The 21,548-nt window shown below is 37.7% G+C and overlaps 4 protein-coding genes and 2 long non-coding RNA genes across 6 annotated transcripts; 3 read left to right on the top strand and 3 right to left on the bottom strand.

Moving 5' to 3' along the window:
- Positions 1–831: 831 nt before the first annotated feature.
- LOC112166635 (L-type lectin-domain containing receptor kinase IX.1) lies at positions 832–3,289 on the top strand. Its single transcript, XM_024303510.2, has one exon. The coding sequence runs from the start codon at positions 1,083–1,085 to the stop codon at positions 3,153–3,155; it is 2,073 nt and encodes a 690-aa protein (XP_024159278.1). The 5' UTR covers positions 832–1,082; the 3' UTR covers positions 3,156–3,289.
- Positions 3,290–3,626: 337 nt separating this feature from the next.
- On the top strand, positions 3,627–5,005 carry LOC112165164. Its single transcript, XM_024301601.2, has 2 exons — positions 3,627–4,413; positions 4,783–5,005. The coding sequence occupies exons 1-2, from the start codon at positions 4,140–4,142 to the stop codon at positions 4,971–4,973; spliced, it is 465 nt and encodes a 154-aa protein (XP_024157369.1). The 5' UTR covers positions 3,627–4,139; the 3' UTR covers positions 4,974–5,005.
- On the bottom strand, positions 4,429–6,347 carry LOC121049405. The gene is made up of 3 exons (XR_005800041.1): positions 6,113–6,347; positions 4,746–5,246; positions 4,429–4,665 (listed from the first exon to the last, which is right to left on the bottom strand). It is a non-coding gene; the product is annotated as an uncharacterized LOC121049405 (long non-coding RNA).
- Positions 6,348–6,622: 275 nt separating this feature from the next.
- On the top strand, positions 6,623–9,028 carry LOC112165163 (L-type lectin-domain containing receptor kinase IX.1). The gene has a single exon (XM_024301600.2). It carries the CDS (start codon positions 6,825–6,827, stop codon positions 8,856–8,858), a length of 2,034 nt encoding a protein of 677 aa, XP_024157368.1. The 5' UTR covers positions 6,623–6,824; the 3' UTR covers positions 8,859–9,028.
- A 3,398-nt stretch (positions 9,029–12,426) lies between these two features.
- On the bottom strand, positions 12,427–14,345 carry LOC112165167. Its single transcript, XR_002922693.2, has 3 exons — positions 13,753–14,345; positions 13,026–13,222; positions 12,427–12,865 (listed from the first exon to the last, which is right to left on the bottom strand). It is a non-coding gene; the product is annotated as an uncharacterized LOC112165167 (long non-coding RNA).
- A 4,699-nt stretch (positions 14,346–19,044) lies between these two features.
- LOC112165166 (agamous-like MADS-box protein AGL30) lies at positions 19,045–20,243 on the bottom strand. The gene is made up of 5 exons (XM_024301603.2): positions 20,120–20,243; positions 19,961–20,029; positions 19,660–19,743; positions 19,261–19,322; positions 19,045–19,143 (listed from the first exon to the last, which is right to left on the bottom strand). Exons 2-5 carry the CDS (start codon positions 20,009–20,011, stop codon positions 19,077–19,079), a joined length of 264 nt encoding a protein of 87 aa, XP_024157371.1. The 5' UTR covers positions 20,012–20,029; positions 20,120–20,243; the 3' UTR covers positions 19,045–19,076.
- Positions 20,244–21,548: the final 1,305 nt, after the last annotated feature.

Consider the following 21,548-nt stretch of genomic DNA (forward strand, 5'->3'; position numbering starts at 1 on the left):
TGCTGTCCACGATTAGTTTTTCTATCTCTGTGGCCGATTTCTGTCCGAGAAGGCGGTGGTGCTTCCGTCGTTCTCGACGGCAATCTCCAATATTTGGGGGGGGGGGGGGGGGGGTTTCTGTTGTATCAAAAAAATCAATACTGGACTTTGTCAACCTCGTGCATCCAATGACTTGGACCATTAATTTATGATTAATAGTATAATCAAGGATACTAAATGTCATATTTCATGTAAAAACATAATTGTAGTGATTTAATATATTCATAGATAACTTTGTCGACTTTGCTCTGCCCTAGCCGTGCAACTGATCGAGCCCGAAAAGAAGATGGCAGCGGTGTCTCCTTCACTGTCATAGGAGGCCGTGGTGAATCTGGTTGGTGGAGAGGATGCTGTCCACGATTAGTTTTTCTATCTCTGTGGCCGACTTCTGTCCGAGAAGGCGGTGGTGCTTCCGTCGTTCTCGACGGCAATCTCCAATATTTGGGGAGGTGTGGATTTATGCTCCAACTCGAATGAGAAGGAGCTACTTATTGGTTAATTGTTTTGGCTAGGGGTTAGAGCCTGTGTGAGCATGATTAAGTTTCTATGAGTCTTCTATGATGTTTCTAGTTCCTTCCTTGTACTACAATTGCGTGATTGGCAAGGGAGGGCTAGTTGAATGATTTCTTTCCGTAGGAGGCGAAGCTTAATTGTGAGCTTCCCAATGATGTTAATTAGTTTGCTTTAGCTTGGATAGGTTTTACCGGATTTTCTTGCCGGAATTCTTATGTAAGTTTTGTAAGCTATGGCCTATTGGCTATTGATTATTGAATAACAATCAACTTCTATTAAAAAAAAAAAAAACAGATACTGAATGTCTGATTCGTGTGTATCAGTAGTACTACAGCATTATATTGATTGAAAACTTCAAACTTCTGAACCAGTCAATTCCCAAACACACACTTCACATACAAGAAAATTATCTTTGTGGAACTGGTAAACAAGGCCGGCTGCCCTATTTTAGTCTTCAGAAGAAAACTATACAAAAGCTTATAAGTAATTACCAGTTCTAGCTTTCTCCTTGTCTCTCCAAAAAGTTTAGAATGGCTGTCATTAACAATTGTGGCAATGGGATCATGACACAGCTTTATGAGTATTCACTAAGGCAGCTTCAATACCTTCTTCTCTTCTTCTTTCTGCTAACCCCTTCTGCAACCTCATTAAACTTCAGTCTCTCGAGCTTTTCCGATGCAGACACTATAAAAATCGAGCCAGATGCTGAGATCTACAGGCAAGTCCTCCGACTCACCAATAGTTCTGTAGATGAATCACGGGGGGAAAGCGTCGGCCGAGCCACCTGGCAAGAACCCTTCCTCCTCCGCGAAATTGCCACCGGAAAGCTCGCTGATTTTACTACACACTTCACCTTTGCCATCGATACTGGATCTGAATCCACCTATGGAGACGGGCTGGTGTTCTTCATAGCGGAAAATGGTTCCTTACTCAACAGCACCCTAGGAAAAGGTGGCTCTCTCGGCCTCCCTGTCGAAAACCCGACAGATGGCCCGTCAAGAAATATTGGGTACAACTTTGTGGCGGTGGAGTTTGATATATTCCAGAATACTCAAGAATCCGTCGACGATCCCACCGGCCACCATGTGGGTATTGATGTCAACTCTCTCAAGTCCTTGAACACCAAGCCTTGGAATGGTAGTATCACAGATGGACAAAGCAATAGTGCTACGGTTACTTACAATTCTAGCACAAAAAATCTTAGCGTTGCCTTCACTACTTTTGTTAATGGTATCCAACAGATGGACTATCTTTCTCACCAAGTTGATCTGATAGAGTACTTGCCCGACTTGGTCATTGTCGGCTTCTCCGCTGCGACGGGGCATAAGTTTGCTGTGCACAAGATCCTCTCATGGAATTTTACTTCTACTAACCTGACTATCCCAGGAGATGGGGTGAGTGTAGCACTAGTCGTTGGGTTGAGTATTGGTGGATTCATTATCTTGGTTGGTGGGATGACATTGGTTTGGTTCATCTTTTGGAAGAAGAGGGAAGGAGGGGAAAGTGATGATGAAGATCCCATGGTTCTTAATAACGAATTTGAAAAGGGGACAGGCCCTAGGAAGTTTTCGTACAGCGAGTTGGCTCGAGCAACAAATAATTTTGTAGAGGGAGAGAAGCTTGGAGAGGGAGGTTTTGGTGGGGTTTATAGAGGCTTCATAAAAGACTTGAACTCATATGTTGCTGTTAAGAGGGTATCCAAGGGGTCTAAGCAAGGACTAAAGGAGTATGCATCGGAAGTAAGGATCATCAGTCGGCTAAGGCATCGAAATCTGGTACAACTAATTGGTTGGTGCCATGAAAAAGGTGAGCTCCTACTTGTCTATGAGTACATGGCCAACGGTAGTTTAGATTCCCATCTATTCAAATTAAAAAGCTTGTTAAGTTGGAGGGTAAGATACAAGATTGCTCAAGGTTTAGCCTCTGGCTTATTTTACCTACACGAAGAATGGGAACAATGTGTTTTGCACAGGGATATCAAATCCAGCAACATTATGTTGGATTCAAACTTTAATGTGAAACTTGGGGATTTCGGGCTAGCTCGACTTGTGGACCATGGAAAACAGTCGGAAACAACAATTATAGCTGGAACCAGAGGCTACATGGCTCTGGAATATGTTACCACAGGAAAGGCTAGCAAGGAATCGGATGTCTACAGCTTCGGAGTTGTTGCTTTGGAAATAGCCTGCGGAAGGAAACCTATTGATCTTACGTTGATAAGTACTCAAATAATTATGGTGCAGTGGGTTTGGGAGCTTTATGGAGAAGGGAAAGTCATTGAAGCCGCCGATCCTGTACTTTCAGGAGATTTTGATGAGAAACAAATGGAGTGCTTGATGATCGTTGGGTTATGGTGTGCTCATCCGGATTACAGTATGAGGCCTTCAATACAACAAGCAATTCAGGTGCTTAACTTCGAAGTTCCATTGCCTAGTCTACCACCACATATGCCGATGGCCACCTTTCCTCCTCCAATATCATTATCCACGTTGTCTGGTTATACCACCAGCTCTGTAGGAGGGCAAACTGAGTCATCAGGCAACGGCTATACCACCAATTCCTCACAGTTCACAACATCTTCTGCAACAGCATCACATCAGTAATGGCGCGCAATAAGTGTAATATAATGATTTACATCAACCTGTATCCAATTCTTTTTCTTTTCTGGTTATTTGATAAGATTGTCGAGATTCTTGTATTCTTTTTAATGTAATTAAATAGCAGTACTTTTCTTCCAGAAAATTTGAGACCTGAAAAGGTATAGATCATATCTATATTGTTCACCTAAATCAGAGAGAGACAATTTCTCCATAAGAATTAAAATTAATGTAGACGGGAAATAGAACTTTAAAAATCTCTCTCATTTTCTTAAACTACATAAAGAAATACAAAATGGTCCAACCTGGCAAATTGGCAATAGTGCAGTACTGCAACTAGCCTGCAAAGCACCCTTTCCCAACTCGAACCTCTGTGTTAACTCTCCTCCAGTGTCCAGTCAGCATCGATCGGGTAAACCGGAAATCCGAAAGAAGCAAATATATTTATATTCTAAATACAAAATTTCAACAATGAGAAGAACAATTAATACTTTAATTGGGAATCAGAAGCGCAGCTTCATTAAAATCTTGTGCAATAATAAGCATGAGATGCTGCTTTCTTTTTACCTTTCATGATAAGAGTACTTGTTCTGACATTATCAAAATTGAAATTGTTACATAAATGACATTCCTGAGGAACAAGCTTCTATGTGAGTTCTAACATAAATAACAAGTTGCAAGGTGTCTCCAAACCGTGGTAATGTGGTATACATGAAAATAACCCGAGGAAATTATTCCATTCTTTCCTCATTTGGTGTTAGAAAGTATAATTCTTTGACTGAACCATAAGTTTGGAAAAAGTAACCTAGATGTGGAACCGAATCTACATGCATTGAACAAAGGTACCCCCGATCACAAGATTGGATTTCAGAACTTACATTTTCAACATCTGCATCCTCCAAAGTCTTTTCATGTCAGCAAATCATTCAACCAACAAAATCAAAGATAACCAATCTTTGCTTTACGATTGCACTTTATCTATTTGAAGAAATGATTCAAGTTTTATTTACACTAGTATTTGCCGAAATGGTATTGATTCTGAGCCTTCTGTTTAGAAGCCCTTTGAGGCAGTTGGTGATCATGGGATTGGATCGTTCGAAGCAGGGACGAGGGCCATTGGTGGTGAAGAGTGTGGGAGGAACCATTCTCGTCTTCTTTAGCTCTACCATATACAGTGTGTTCAGTGTGCAGATTGATGCAGGCTATGTTAATCCCACTGATGAGGTTCTTATGGCATACCGTCTATTAGAAGCATCTCTTATAGGTGATGATCATTATTCATCAATTAATTATATCCAAATAACTCATTGTTTACCCTTTTCTAGAATAATTTCTACATTCGTCGATCTCTTGTAATTTTTTCTTTCTACTAATTGAATTTTTTTTCCTATGAATATGAATTGAAAATTATCTCATATGCACCGGACAATCCTCGGGTCCAAATCAGTTTGGAATTTGGACCGACCATCTTAATTCTCTCTTATGCTCTTCATATAGCATTGTTGAATGTGACTCCCTGTCATGATATGAATTCAAAAAGTGATTCAGAATATAAATATTCTCAATCATGATACAAAATATATGTAGTCTCATTACCTTTTTGTTGCTATTAACGATTTTTTTTGTACTGCAGGGTTTTCCATATTCTTGGCACTGATGATAGATAGGCTGCATTACTATATCAAGGAGCTCTATCGACTTAGAAATTACAGGGAAGCAGAACTGAAAAAGGAATGCAATGAGCATAGCAAGATCAGGAAAAGCATAAAGCAGGGATCCCAGAGTTGGGACGAACAACCATTGTCCAAGACTCCAAAGGCATAAAGCCATAACTGTTGCAACAACTGTACAAAAATAGTCGGTGTTTAAATACAAAGAAGGGATCCCGGAGCTTATAATGTTGCTCAACAACTCAGTAACTCAAAATAGTCGTACAAATTTAGGTTTGGCAAGGAATGAGACTCTAAACAGACAAATTCCAATCTTATGCAGCCCCTTTAGACCTTGTGTTCATAACAAGGTGTTCTGGCTATTTTCTTCACAGCATAAGCAACCAGTACCACGGTTTTTCCAGTGTTTAGGGAAGTGCCCTCTCTTCTGAAATATATTTATTCACTCAATCACAATCCATAAACTCTAGACTCTGAACCCCATAATATTAAGCATGAGATCAAAAGACTGAGCACATGCACGTAGAGATTATGTGGCAAGAACATTCATTTACACAAGAGATGTCGAAATCACTCAAAAAGTCAAAATAAGCACACCTTAGTAATGCAATAGACAAAAGTTAATTCATTACAAGTGAAACTTGTTGATCTGTGCCTTTGGTAAGCTGGAAACTGTCAACGCAAATTGTGTCGAGATTAAACAATTTAAGAAAATGAGAGAGTTGGTGAAGATGCTACGCTCATCAATATCAGTTCTTGTCTCGCTATCGTCTAAAAAAATGGTGGAGATACTGACTGGAAGCATCAGACTTGAGTGATGCAGGGCTGGCTGCACCTGTTGTCTCAGAGACTCACAATATATGCAGACTACTCTAATGGGTCAAAGAACCTACGCTTAAGGGTATAAATTGTGCGCTAAAGAGGAAATTTTACACGATGAAAAGGCAACTAGAGGAATCTAATATGTTTGACGTACAGCTTAGCTTAACCTTCCTTTCAGCATGTCGTGAGATAATGACCCAGCAACAGCAACCGAAAGAAAAAGAAAATTCTTGCCCAGTTTTGTTCGCACAAAGCAGGATGTTGTTTCATTTCGACCAATTTATTATTTATATGTAAGAGACGAGACTTGAAACTGAATAAGTTGCACTACCCGGATAAAAATCTAAGATGAGAGATAAACATCAGAAGTATTGAAAATAGAGAGAGAGAGAGACCTCCTACAATCTGTCCGCCCTTAAGGAGTACAAATACAAACACAAACATAACTGCTCTTGGTTAAGTAATCGTTACCTCAAGCTGCTCCGATGATATGGGGACCAAATCCACTTGCTTAACCGCCCTCGCAAGACTCTCGAGGATACAATTCTAATTCTGATTCTAATTACAAACAGAATTGAACTTGGGCTGCAGGAACCAGAATGAACTTGCCCACGATGCTGCAACTCAATTTTTTCAAATCGATTTTGTTTGTCTTCTCAGATGTCAGAGAGCCAGAGTCGGCTGCAACTCGAAACCGCTTTTTGGAGGTCTAATTAGCCCTCATCTTTTAACTCCCACGTGCATCGCGCGTGGATATGTAGTAAAATTTTCTGTTTGACCGCCTTTGACCTTTTGTTTTTGGACAAAGCTCATTTGTTGACCTAAACCTTGACTAAGCATGAGAGGCTTCTTATTTAACAGCCACGTGACTAGCACGCTGCCAGGACCCATCGAAGAAATGTGTGATTCGCGTTGTATCTAACCAAAGGATAATGAATGTGTGATTCGTTTTGTATCTCTAGTACTACTGGATTGGTTCAGAACTCATCATTTGTATCTCTAGTACTACTGGATTGGTTCAAAACTGTGATGAGTTCTGAACCAGTCAATCCCGAACACTTCCCTTCAATGCAAGAAAAATATATATTTGTTGGAACTGGTGAACAGGGGTCTTTAGAAGAAGACTATATATACCAAAGAAGTTACCGGTTCTTTCTTCCTGTGTCTCTCCAAAAAGTTTAGAATGGTTGTCATCAACAATTGTGGGAATCGGATCATGACACACCTTCATGAGTACTCACTAAAACAGCTTCAATTCCTTCTTCTTCTCTTCTTTCTGCTAACCCCTTCTGCAACCTCATTAACCTTCAATCTCTCGAGCTTTTCCGGTGCATACTCTATAATAAAAACCGAGGCAGATGCCACCATCGACAGGCAAGTCCTCCGACTCACCACTAATGTTGTAGATGAACCACGGCAGCAAAGAGTCGGCCGAGCCACCTGCCAAGAACCCTTCCTCCTCCGCGAAATTGCCACCGGAAAGCTCGCTGATTTTACTACACATTTCACCTTTGTCATCGATTCTCTAGGGGCACCCGACTATGCACAAGGGCTAGTGTTCTTCATAGCGCCAGCCGGATCCCTTTTCAACACATCCTTCGGAGGAGATGGTGCCCTCGGCCTCCCTGTGGCAAGGACGTCAGGAAAAATTGGGTACAACTTTGTGGCGGTGGAGTTTGATATCTCCCAGAATAATCAAACATTCATCAAGGATCCCACCGGCAACCATGTGGGTATCGACGTCAACTCTCTCAAGTCCTTGAACACCAAGCCTTGGAATGGTAATATTACATATGGACAACACAATAGTGCTACGGTTAGTTACAATTCTAGCACAAAAAATCTTAGCGTTGCCTTCACTACTTTTGTTAATGGTACCCAACAGATGGACTATCTTTCTCACCGTGTTGATCTGATAGAGCACTTGCCCGACTTGGTCATTGTCGGGTTCTCTGCTGCAACGAGGGATAAGTTTGTTGTGCACAAGATCCTCTCGTGGAATTTTACTTCTACTGACCTGGCTATCCCAGGAAATGCCCATGGTGTGAGTATAGCACTAGTCGTTGGGTTGAGTATTGGTGGATTCAGTATCTTGGTTGGTGGGTTGACATTGGTTTGGTTCATCTTTTGGAAGAAGAGGGAAGGAGGGGAAAGTGATGATGAAGATCCCACGGTACTTGATGACGAATTTGAAAAGGGGACAGGCCCTAGGAAGTTTTCGTACAGCGAGTTGGCTCGAGCAACAAATAATTTTGTAGAGGGAGAGAAGCTTGGAGAGGGAGGTTTTGGTGGGGTTTATAGAGGCTTCATAAAAGACTTGAACTCATATGTTGCTGTTAAGAGGGTATCCAAGGGGTCTAACCAAGGACTAAAGGAGTATGTATCGGAAGTAAGGATCATCAGTCGGCTTAGGCATCGAAATCTGGTGCAACTAATTGGTTGGTGCCATGAAAAAGGTGAGCTCCTACTTGTCTATGAGTACATGCCCAACGGTAGTTTAGATTCCCATCTATTCAAATTAAAAAGCTTGTTAAGTTGGAGGGTAAGATACAAGATTGCTCAAGGGTTGGCCTCTGGCTTATTTTACCTACACGAAGAATGGGAACAATGTGTTTTGCACAGGGATATCAAATCCAGCAACATTATGTTGGATTCAAACTTCAATGTGAAACTTGGGGATTTCGGGCTAGCTCGACTTGTGGACCATGGAAAACAGTGGGAAACAACAACTGTAGCTGGAACCAGAGGCTACATGGCTCTGGAATATGTTACCACAGGAAAGGCTAGCAAGGAATCGGATGTTTACAGCTTCGGAGTTGTTGCTTTGGAAATAGCCTGCGGAAGGAAACCTATTGATCTTACGTTGATAAGTAATCAAATAATTATGGTGCAGTGGGTTTGGGAGCTTTATGGAGAAGGGAAAGTCATTGAAGCTGCCGATCCTGTACTTTCAGGAGATTTTGATGAGAAACAAATGGAGTGCTTGATGATCGTTGGGTTATGGTGTGCTCATCCGAATTACAGTATGAGGCCTTCAATACAACAAGCAATTCAGGTGCTTAACTTCGAAGTTCCATTGCCTAGTCTACCACCACATATGCCGATGACCACCTTTGCTCCTCCAATATCATTATCCACGTTGTCTGGTTATACCACCAGCTCTGTAGGAGGGCAAACTGAGTCTTCAGGCAATGGCTATACCACCAATTCCTCATAGTTCACAACATCTTCTGCAACAGCATCACATCAGTAATGGCGCGCAATAAGTGTAATATAATGATTTACATCAACCTGTATCCAATTCTTTTTCTTTTCTGGTTATTTGATAAGATTGTCGAGATTCTTGTATTCTTTTTAATGTAATTAAATAGCAGTACTTTTCTTCCAGAAAATTTGAGACCTGAAAAGGAATAGATCATATCTATATTGTTCACCTAAATCAGAGAGAGACAATTTCTCCATAAGAATTAAAATTAATGTAGACGGGAAATAGAAATTTAAAAAACTCTCTCATTTTCTTAAACTACATAAAGAAATACAAAATGGTCCACCCTGGCAAATTGGCAATAGTGCAGTACTGCAACTAGCCTGCAAAGCACCCTTTCCCAACTCGAACCTCTGTGTTAACTCTCCTCCAGTGTCCAGTCAGCATCGATCGGGTAAACCGGAAATCCGAAAGAAGCAAATATATTTATATTCTAAATACAAAATTTCAACAATGAGAAGAACAATTAATACTTTAATTGGGAATCAGAAGCTTCATTAAAATCTTGTGCAATACTAAGCATGAGATGCTGCGTGTTCTTTTTACCTTTCATGATAAGAGTACTTGTTCTGACATTATCAAAATTGAAATTGTTACATATATGGGGGTAACTCATTCCTAAGGAACAAGCTTAGGTGAATTCTAACATACATAACAAGTTACAAGGTGTCTCCAAACCATGGTAATGTGGTATCACTATGCCAGAAAAGCAATCAGACGACAGAGGAGATCTGTCGTCTGATTAAAAAAATTTCTGTTGTCTAGTACGGTGCCGTCTCTTGGGGCATCAGATGACAGATTTCCTCTGTCGTCTTATTTATCAGACGACAGAAATTTGTTAGGTCTTCTGTTGTCTGATGAAATCGAGATATGAGGCTAGTGAATTCAAACGACAGATAAATGTCGTGTGAACTAGAAACAAATAACAGTTCCTTATAATTTCTGTGGTCTGAATGGACTTATAATAACAGTTAAGTGTTGTTTTATTCCAGTTCAATAACAGTTAACTGTCATTCTTATTCAGTTTAAAATACAATTATTTATCGTCTTTAGTCGCCTACGATAACATTTATATGTTGTTTTATATGCATTATAGTCACAGATAAGTGTACATTGAACTTAGTTAATACTACATTTATTTACCGTTTGAGTTTAGTCACAGATGACAGTTAAATGACGTTTAAAGAGAATACAAATAACAGTTGTCTGTGGTTTTTATTAACTTATAGTAATAGTTATCTGTTGTGGCATATAACTTTGAATTACAATTAAGTGTGGTTTAAAAGTTGTTAAGGTTACATTTATCTATTGTTGTGGTTTATACTTTACAACAATTAACTGAAGGTTGAAGAGCACAAACAGGACAATTATTTGTTGCTTGAAGCTAATTTGAGCGACAGTTAAATGTTGTTTCATTTTCGACTCTGTCTTTGTTTTGACATGAAGACAACAATTATCTGTTGTTTGAGAGTCCAAATATGAACACATTTTTTCTTGTTTCTGTTGTTCTTTGACGCGTCCAACAACATCATTTTGTTGTTGCTTTCTATTCCAGATGTCATACTCGTATCCCTGCTGTGCCATAATCATGTAAATCTGGGAACAACACAATGCATTCATCAAATATGAAATCCATTCACAAAAATACCAATATTTGATCAATCTATTCCTGTAGCTATACATACATCCATCATGGAGCTAAACTTAATAAACATCAGTTCAATAACCCATAGCAGTTGGCATGATCAACAAATGTAACCCAAAAAACACTGATATCTCATACTACTGATCATAAACTGTACTTGCCGGCCAAAAATAGATACTTAGACCAACTGCATAACTAGTTAATATGGGTTATAGATGATGCATGTCCAAAATTAGAATCTTCTCGACACACTAGCTTTGTTGAAATTGGCTGACATACTTTGCCCACTCGGCCGGGACCTGATCAATGTCTTTTTGTGTGTAGAAGTGATTTGCTTTCCTTTCCCACTGCAAGTATTAAAAAAAAAATACAAGTTAATGTGAATGGATATGTTTCACAACAGTAATCAGAATTGGAAGGAGTTGATATTTATATATATATATACTAGAAATACTACCCGCGCTTTGCTGCGGAATTTGTTCTTGTGAGTAAATTAGAAAAATAACATACAAAAGGAAAATCATCACATTTCATTCAAATAGTGAAAATAGTTTTCATACATCTTAGATTTTAGCTGCAGTCTATTCGAAAGGAGATGATGCAAATATGCTAGCTTTGGCATATGATACCAACAGATCGAGAGAGAAAGAAATTGGTAAATAGGTAGCAAGTAAAAGAAGCGAAAATTAACAAAGTTTATATGCACACTCATAGTCAACAGCTTTAAGCACTTCATACATTGCTGTCTTTATTTATCACAAATAATCCTAAAGATACAACAAAAACTCTGGAGGCATGCTTTTAATTTGACCAAGTAAAAGTTATTATCAATTACCTGAAATAACTTGGGCAAAATCCATCCACTTTCAAGGTCAATCTCCAATATCTTCATGACCTCCATAACTTGTCAGAGAGAGACTTATAGGATACTTTGGAAAACAATAATGGAACATAAAGAGATTAATAGATTTGTTAAATGGTGAGAAGTAGAGACTGAAACCAGAGACCTAATAACAAACTCTACTGCATGTTTTATGAATGAAAAGAAAAAAAAATTAAAACTTCATCATTATAGTATACTAAAGAGCAGTTCATGAATCAAAAATGTATGTCACTTCGAATATCCAGTCTGCCTTCAGCAGGACCTTGGCACATGTTTATGTGCACTACTAGGCAGCACCCAGATATATTGACTGGCTTTAATTAGCAGTAAATTCTGAAAGTACACGTTTTACCTCCAAGCCAAATAGGGCTAACTTTCAAAACAAGAATTCTGATTTTACTAGAAACTAATAGGTTAAACCCCACAAAGCAGTTTCCAATATCCTAGGCTTTAGAGGGTCCAACTTACTGCGTGGTGCTAATAAATTGCAAAGTAGGAGAATAAAAGAAATAAATGCTCACTCTGCACATTCACTCAATTCACTACTAGCAAAACAACAATTACCCACGGATTTTAATCTGTGGGTAATAAGACTTTAACACACGGATATCAGTGTGTGATAGCCTTTACACACAGTACACGCACAGATTGGTGTTACCGTGCGGTTTGGAGGGGGGGTAATGCTCATCTCACACGGATTATGTTGTCCGTGTGAAAAGGTTACGTGGGCCCCACTATAATTCCATAAATATAAATTACCGGAATAGAACGCAATCCGTGTCAACAACTCTATTTCACACGGATTTCTGTGTCAAATGTGTAAACTGTATTTCACACGGATTTCTGTGTGAGATATAACTCACACTGATTTCTGTGTCAAAACTTATAACTATTGACACGGATTTCCGTGTGAAATTCCTATACCCTAACTCTCACTGATTTCTGTGTGTAAAAGTAACAGCATATTAAAAAAAAAAATTCTGCAATAAATATACTACAAATATTTACAATAAAATGAACAAATCCACAACTCAATCGAAAATATTAAAACTTTACATTCATAACAAGATATTCTTTACATTTCACAGAAATCCACAATTCACACAAAATTATTCACACAAAATTACATAAATAAAAAAATCAAAAGTACATATTTCACAGTTGAACCACAAAATCCGATCAAGGTTGGGCCTTTCAACCATCCCAATTGTACATTTGAAGAGATTATTGCCCAAAGCTCCTACTCTGTTCTAGAGGAATCATCTCTGGAACTTTGTGCACCAGGTAGCAGATGTGCTTAAAGAGGTTGGCCATTTCCTCATAGTGCCACGAGTTAAGGCAGTGAAAGGAGAAGTGCACTGCATGCAAACTCTAGTCGAACTGTCAGGAAGCCATTCAGGGGGTTCAACCTCCAAAATTTCCTTGTATGCACTGTAATCAAAGGCAGCCAACTCAAAAATGGGCCGGCTCAAAACTCGCCATAGAATATTGCAATTCACTAAAAAAGTTGATAAATTTGGGGTGGTATTCCTAATCAGAAAAGCCTAACACAGTGTCAAACATAATGAAAGATGAAGGAGGCAAAAGATACCTTCTGCAATGTCATGCACAATTGCAATCTTAATACACCTGTTAGAAGAAGCATGTAAGCAACAATAAGAAGGATGAATTGTTTCTTCTTAATGGCACCAATTAACTCCAGCTTATTCATCATGGCACCTGCTAGCAACTTACAATTCCCAGCATGTACGGATGAATTGTTTCTTCTTAATTAGCTGGTTACAATTGCTGAAAATGGACAGGATTAAGTACGTTATCAGTAAATCTTATCACACAGATTACAACTCAATGCTTGTAAAATTAATGTGAATGATCTATATTCCCTACCCTACTATACCAATAATGCTTTAGCCATTGCAAACTTGGTCAGAAGAAGCCACCAGAAAAATTCAGATTTTAAAATCGAATCATTTAAGCAACAAATACTGGACGCATGGAAATGATTAAAAAATCAAGAATGGAATTTACGATTGCAAAGAAACAAAAGTTTATTCCCCAACATATAATACAAAATTAAGAAATCGATTTCGGGTATCATCTGCCTGAAAATCACTAAATTGAGAATTTGATCAAAACATGAAAGAAATCAAATTATTTATTATTGTTATTATCATTACTACCATTAATCATGATTAATTCTCTTTATCGTGTGAATCTGGATTCAAGGAGCTGGAGAGAGAGATCAAATAGCTAGGCTAATTAATCTGATACAATTAGAGTTTCAATAACCCAGCATGCATACATAATAATATACTCACATTATTTTTGGTCTTTATGGGTAAAAGATCATATGCGACAGATTGGTCCCTTCGGATTGTTGGAAATCATGTGACCACACCTCCGGACACGGCGTTAAACAAAACAGAACAGTGTTAAACAAAACAAAAAGTGAAGGGAAAAGAACAGAAGCATGTCGGTGCCGGCCAATTTCCTGGGCGGCGGCAGAGGCGGGGGAAGAGACGCCGGCACAGAGAAGAGGGAAGGATGGACTAGTGGGAGGCGGTCTGCGCGGGTCGGCTATGCCGATGGAGTGGAGGGAGGCGGTGCTTGACGGTGGAAGTGAGCAGAGTCGGTGCGTGGGTTGTTGCAGGGACTCAAGGAGGATGCGTTAAACTCGTCGGAGGTCGGTGATGGTGGAGGTGAGTCACGGTGGTGACCGGAAGTGGGTGTCGAAGGAGAGAGAAAACAGATCTAGTTCCTCTGTCCTCCATTAAACCAAAAAAATTTGGAGATGAGAGAGAGGGAGGCAGAGAAGAGGAGCTAGGATATGAGAGAGAGGGAGAGCAGTGGGCGGAGGAGCAGAGAGAGGGTGGGGGAGGGGGCAGTGGGTGGAGGAGATGAGAGAGAGAGAGAGGGAGACATGAGAGAATTCGGAGGAGGCTTTAGATGTTTTCTGGTTTTAAGCAGCATTATGCACGGAAATCTGTGTGTTTATAGTATTTCACACAGATTTCCGTGTGAAATACATTTGCGTTTACTAAAGATATCCGTGTGAATTTACCTCGGTAATATTTACAACAGCACCCACAGTAATCCGTGGGAATATCCAAATATTGAGCGGGAATAAATCCACAGAAATCCGTGTGTAATACTACTAGGGGAGGGAAATTGAATTTGTTCCAAAAAAGTGAGCGGGAAAAAATTTACCGCGAAAATCCGTGTGAGATACATATATATTTACCACTGATTTTCGTGTGTATTTATCTCTATTATATATTCTGTAGCTAATAGAGTTTTTCACACGGAATTCTGTAGCTTATTGTTCTTTTCACACGGATTTTCGTGTTAACATTTCACACAGATATCCGTGTGTATTACTCATTTCACACAGATGTCTGTACCAAAAACCGATCAACCCTTTAAACACTTCTACTTCCCTAAGAGGAGCCGACCCTTGAGGAGATAAAATTTCAGAAATTTTTACATTAGTTGATATAGCTTCTACCCATGAGAGTTTACAGATCAAAAAAATAAGTTACGAGTGAGCGGTTATGAGCATATTAGTTTTATGTAGTATTTAAAGTTTTGGGTTGACCTACTAGATCGAAACCGAAACGACGACGAAAATAGCTGAAATTTTGAACACAACCATTTATTCTTATCATGATAACATCCTACGGTCGATTTTGATAAAGTCTATTTCCTACGCATTGTTGCTTATGGAAGGTATACTTTTCATTATAACTAATAAACTAATTATACCACATTAGTAGACATATAAGAATTTTGTGATCCAAAAAATAAAAATAAAAAATTGATAAATTTGACATTACTCATCTATTTATAGCGTATTAATAGGTACGGTGTAAAAAAATTAACTCAATCCGTCGTTCTTTCAATATCAAATAAGTGGTTAACCTTATATACAAATATACTTTTTCACACGGAATTTTGTAGCTAATTGTTCTTTTCACACGGATATCCGTGTGAAAAGGTTTTAGTTTTTACACAGACATCAGTTACTGTAGTTTATTCACACGGATTTCTGTGTGTAGTCTCATTTTTCACACGGAATTCTGTAGCTCATTGTTCTTTTCACACGGATTTCCGTGTTAACATTTCACACAGATATCCGTGTGTATTACTCATTTCACACAGATGTCTGTACCAAAAACCGGTCAACCCTTTAAACGCTTCTACTTCCCTAAGGGGAGCCGACCCTTGAGGAGATAAAATTTCAGAAATTTTTACATTAGTTGATATAGCTTCTACCCATGAGAGCATGAGAGTTTACAGATCAAAAAAATAAGTTACGAGTGAGCGGTTATGAGCATATTAGTTTTATGTAGTATTTAAAGTTTTGGGTTGACCTACTAGATCGAAACCGAAACGACGACGAAAATAGCTGAAATTTTGAACACAACCATTTATTCTTATCATGATAACATCCTACGGTCGATTTTGATAAAGTCTATTTCCTACGCATTGTTGCTTATGGAATGTATACTTTTCTTTATAACTAATAAACTAGTTATACCACATTAGTAGACATATATGAATTTTGTGTCATACATGTGATAAAAATTGAAAATTGATAAATTTGACATTACCCATGTATTTATAGCATATTAATAGGTATGGTGTAAAAAATTAACTCAATCCGCCGTTCTTTCAATATCAAATAAAGTGGTTAACCTTATATACACCTATACTTCTCTAAGGGGAGTAAAACCACGAGGAGATAAACTTTTCAAAATTTTTACATTATTTGGTATATCTCATATTCATGAGAGTATGAGAGCTGACAGATTGAAAAAATAAGTTACGAGTGAGCGGTGATGAACATATTAGTTTTATGTAGTATTTAAGGTTTAGGGTTGACCTACTAGATCGAAGCCCAAACGACGACGAAAATAGCTGAAATTTTGAACACAACCATTTATTTTTATCATGATAAAATCCTACGGTCGATTTTGATAAAGTCTATTTCCTACGCATTGTTGCTTATAGAAGATATACTTTTCATTATAACTAAAAAACTAGTTATACCACATTAGTAGACATACAAGAATTTTGTGCAATCCAAAAAATAAAAATAAAAAATTGATAAATTTGATATTGGTATTTGGTAATAATGTATTAATAGGTACGGTGTAAAAAAATTAACTCAATCCGCCGTTCTTTCAATATCAAATAAGTGGTTAACCTTATATACACATATACTTTTTCACACGGAATTTTGTAGCTAATTGTTCTTTGCACACGGATATCTGTGTGAAAAGGTTTTAGTTTTTACACAGACATCAGTTACTGTTGTTTATTCACACGGATTTCTGTGTGTAGTCTCTTTTTTCACACGGAATTCTGTAGCTCATTGTTCTTTTCACACGGATATCTGTGTCAATATTTTCACACGGAAATCCGTGTGTATTACTCATTTCACACAGAAATCCGTGTGTATTACTCATTGCACACAGATATCTGTATCAAATACTTATTATAACGGAAATCTGTCCCTCCGTAATTCACATAACAAACAAAATTAATGATCCCGAAATAAACTAATTTCGGATTTTCACACAGAAATCAGTGTGAATTGATCTGCACACAGATATCCGTGTAAAAATATTTTATCATTTACACATACATCTGTTACTATTGTTTATTCACACGGATTTCAGTCGGTATTGTTATTGTATAAATCACTGTAGGGCTCAATTATGTTCTTTTCACACAGATATCTGTATCAAATACTTATTGTAACGGACATCCGTCCCTCCATAATTCACATAACATAAAAATTAATTATTTCGAAATAAACTAATTTATAATATGTACAGAAATCAGTGTGAATTGATTTTCACACAGATATCCGTGTGAAAATGTTTTTGTTTTTACACAGATATCTGTGACTATTGTTTATGCACACGGATTTCCGTTGATATTGTTATTGTATAAATTATTGTGGGCCCGATTATGCTCATTTCACACGGATTTCTGTTAGTATTTCTATTTCACACGGATTTCTGTGGCTTTTAACTACAGTAAATCCGTGTGTATTGTTATTTTGCTAGTAGTGATTTCCCTGAATTCTGGCTCTCAACAATCTTCAGAATCAATGACTTGTTCTCGTCCAAATACTGCAGCAATACATAGTGAACTCAGGAACAATTTAAGTTATAGTGTACATGTAAATAATAAAGAGAAGTATAGTAAAAAGAAAAAGAATACTTTCCTTAAGTGAGAAATGCATAATAATTAATGTTTATTCCAAAAAAAAATATTGATTTGAAGAATGAAGAGGGTTGCAACCAAATTACAGGCCAATGATCTGGCCACATCTGTAGCACAATAGTAAACCAACTCGCACAAAACAGGTATTGACAGCAACATACACATTTTACATGCAGATGATTTCCCACTTGAAAACCAAGTCACTAATACTACCACATCAACTCACATTTATTACTAAGCATAGAGAACCAAGTAGAGTAACAGTATTGAGATAACATTGGAGAATGATGAATTTGAAAGAATGGGGAACAACAGAATCAAACGGTGTTGTTTTTTGGTGGCGAAACGGTGCTGCTCAACTGATCTGAAAGACGACAACAAGTCAACAACTATCAGACAATGCTGGGGCACAGTTATGGCAGTTCATATGAGGAATGCATGATTACAGTTTGAGAAAAATAATTTTCATTCCATACAAGGAATGCGAGTAAACATTTCACCTAAAGCATGAGATTGAGCCAAAGATCTGCATAATTACTATAGTGGCGATACAATAACTAGAAATAAGGTTCTTGACATGTGATTAAGAACCTTTGACACAAAATAGCCCAAATTACAAATGCAGTTCCCACATGATCAAAACTTTTGTTCATTAGTTCTATTAGTTTGTGAAACATCTAGTATAATCGACAAAAAAGCTGGGCACACTTCTTAGCTGAAAACCAAGTATGGAAAAGATTCTTTCAGTGAATGATTCACAAAGTCAGAAGGAGCAATGACACCAGCAGAAGCTTAATTCCAAGATGAGGATGTGTATAATGTTAACCAATTGGATATGCTGATTTGGCTCTAACTTATAGAGAAGAACTTGCCCAAAAGCTACTTTAAGCATACTTTTTAAAGTCTTCGAAGCATTTCAGTATTTCACAGTTTCAATTACAGTTCTGGAAGTACTTTAGGAGGCCTTGTACATCCAACTAACTGCTTCCTTTAAGATTTGAGTATGCTTTTATTCTTTTACCTCAATTTCAATGCCCTTCTGAAAATAATTTGGTCTTTCATGACAGGTTTTCCAACGGAACTTATAACCAAAACAAGATCAGCTAAATACACCTTTTTTTTTTTTTTTTGAAAACAAGAAGCACAGATCAAACTGCAGACAGTTTCTGCAGACTGATCACCTAACTTATAAAACTAACAGAATCTTCAACTTATTCCTACAAAACTACTGGAATCAAACGGACGACCAAATAGATCCACATAACATTAAATGCAAAAGATTAATCATGTGACATTATTCAAACAACACAATCCTAACATCAGCAGGGCATACACATAATTTCTTATAATGAGATCCACAACTGAAGCAGGATGATACCTTATGTGTTCGAATCTGGTTACGCGATTCTCAAATTGAATCATCCATTTGCCCCAACTGATCTACATTGTTGATCATATCAGGGTTCGTCCAACAGCTGCAGAATTCAAGATTTGCATAACATTAGTATGGGATTATTAACCAAGGGCTCTACAGCAACATAAGTGAATGAAACCAGAAAACACAACTCAAACCCCAATTTTCTAGCATTCACCTTAATCTCTTCTTTATTTCGGAACGTTGGGTTTGCAATAACCTAGGTTGGTTACTCAGGTCCTGTGCAGAGAATAATATGAGCCGAAGGGAAAAAAAAATTGCAACCATAAACAGTTAAGATCAAGATACTTGTCTGGAAAAAAATATATTAATTTTTACCAATCTATATATTAGTGTCTCAGCCTGATATATATATATATATATATATATATATATATATATATATTAACCTTTACCAATCTAACAGTCCCCATTTTAATGGAAAGGAATACATATCTGATTGGCATGAAGAATCTAAAATTCGAGACCTCAAACAGACATAAATTCCTCATCCAGCACTAAATCAAGTAAATCATGAATCAAAAAGTCAAACTGTATTCACACCAAATAAGCTTACCTTATACAATGAACCAAAACCCTCCTCCTTGATCATGGTCCTGGAAACTTGTCCAGCTGATCCCAGACCCAATTGAATTCTCAACTACACCAAAACCAATACAACAAAAACCAATTAAACCATCGATCCCACTAAACCACATTACACCACTAAACCAAATCAAAATCCGAAATAGACCCACCAATCATAGATCTGAAACCCATCAAAAGAAACCAACTTTAAGCTCAAAGACCCGAGTTGGAATCATGGGTCCAATCCAAATCTCACAGAAATTACTACCTTGATGCATTTCAACACTCACCTTCATCATATCGATGGGTTGGATGATTTTAGCAACAGGATTTCCCTCCATCCCGTCTTGCAGATTGCACTAATGAACAAAAGAAAAAAATTCACTACCATGAACAAAACCAATCATCCACGAAATGCAAATATAAATTAAAAAAAGGCCACTCTATACCTTAAGATCGAGCAGGGAAGAGTAGGACTGTCTGCTTAAAGTTGGAGCTCCTCAATGGCATCGCGGAGGGGGTCGGAGGCGTCTAGGGACAGCGGCGAGGTTGGGGGTTTGGAGAGAGACGATGGTGGAGGCATTGCTGAGAGGATTTTTGACCTTGAGGTTTGGGCTTTGCATCTGTGGAAGAGTAGATGAAAAAAAAATTAAACCTCTAGCATCTCATCCACATAAAGGATTATGAATCGACCATCTGGCATACCATCTAATTCCGATATGGTATTAGATCACTATATGTTGACAGAGGCTGGATAATAGATCACTATATGTTGACAGAGGCTTCCCCAAGATGATGGATTAGCCATTTTCTTATTCAAGTAATAGGATTTTGGTTCGTTACTTGTGGTAGCATATAGTAAGTTGTAATGCATTTTGTTACAAAGTTGAGCCAGGGTTGTGAAAAATGGTAGAAAAGGTTGGTGAAGTTTGAAGAGTCAAAGCATAAGGACCTCAGAGATATCATCGGATGATGAATACATAATGAAATAACAAAATCATCAATGAATAGGCAAAGATAATGAAAAGGTAGCAAGAGATTAGTTTGCATCGTGATTCCTGACATATAGATCTTATTGTTTCAAAGCAAATAGAATCCATTTATGTTAACCAAAGAAAGAGGTTTAGTATATGTGCTTTATATATATATATATATATATATATATATATATATATATATATATATATATAGAATCTATTTCCTACATTTCTATAGTACTTCAATTCCTGTCAAACATTAATTTGACATAGCGAGCTCATCGCTCAATCTCCTTGTTTCCAAGTCATTCCAACTCAATAGAAGAAACTCTCATCGAGCTTATTTGCTTTCTGTTTTCCTCCGATTTAAAGAACAGAAGATTCATCAATAATCAGAAAACAAAACTTAAATACCTGATTCACAGTAGCACAACCAAGTAAAACCAACTAACAACACCAAAAGAACAACCCAAATACTCCTTTGCATAAAACCTACACAATAAGAACAAAATAATCATCACCATTCAAACAACAAAACACCCAAACATCTATAAAAACTGACAATCCAAACCTCAACAAAAACCACCCACTGAAAACCACAAAACCATACCCAAACACATAGAAACCAAAATCATTACCTCAACAAAACATAAAAACCAAGATCAATTGAAACCCAACCACAACAAAATCCACCGATTCAAAACCACAAAACTACAAGCATCAATAAAACATCACCTCCGATGAAAAACCTCTTCTCCTCCGATGCTTTTCTCTTATGTATAGATTTGGCACGGTAAACATCTAGAAGTCATGGAACTTCTGGAAGGGTCAGTGGAGGCTAAAAACATAGAAAGTACACGGGTGGGTTACGATTCTCTGCTCTACGGGTTTCTAGACTTTC

Source organism: Rosa chinensis, chromosome 5 (genome assembly GCF_002994745.2).
Source record: "Rosa chinensis cultivar Old Blush chromosome 5, RchiOBHm-V2, whole genome shotgun sequence".
Lineage (NCBI taxonomy): Eukaryota > Viridiplantae > Streptophyta > Magnoliopsida > Rosales > Rosaceae > Rosa > Rosa chinensis.

Coding starts and splice junctions, on each gene's coding strand:
- LOC112166635 (XM_024303510.2), top strand. CDS start 1,083: ATGGCTGTCATTAACAATTGTGGCAATGGGATCATGACACAGCTTTAT.
- LOC112165164 (XM_024301601.2), top strand. CDS start 4,140: ATGATTCAAGTTTTATTTACACTAGTATTTGCCGAAATGGTATTGATT. Junction 4,414..4,782: donor ATTAGAAGCATCTCTTATAG/GTGATGATCATT, acceptor TTTGTACTGCAG/GGTTTTCCATATTCTTGGCA.
- LOC112165163 (XM_024301600.2), top strand. CDS start 6,825: ATGGTTGTCATCAACAATTGTGGGAATCGGATCATGACACACCTTCAT.
- LOC112165166 (XM_024301603.2), bottom strand. CDS start 20,011: ATGGAGGGAAATCCTGTTGCTAAAATCATCCAACCCATCGATATGATG. Junction 19,744..19,960: donor AACCCATCGATATGATGAAG/GTGAGTGTTGAA, acceptor GTTTTGGTGTAG/TTGAGAATTCAATTGGGTCT. Junction 19,144..19,260: donor GAAATAAAGAAGAGATTAAG/GTGAATGCTAGA, acceptor TGAATTCTGCAG/CTGTTGGACGAACCCTGATA.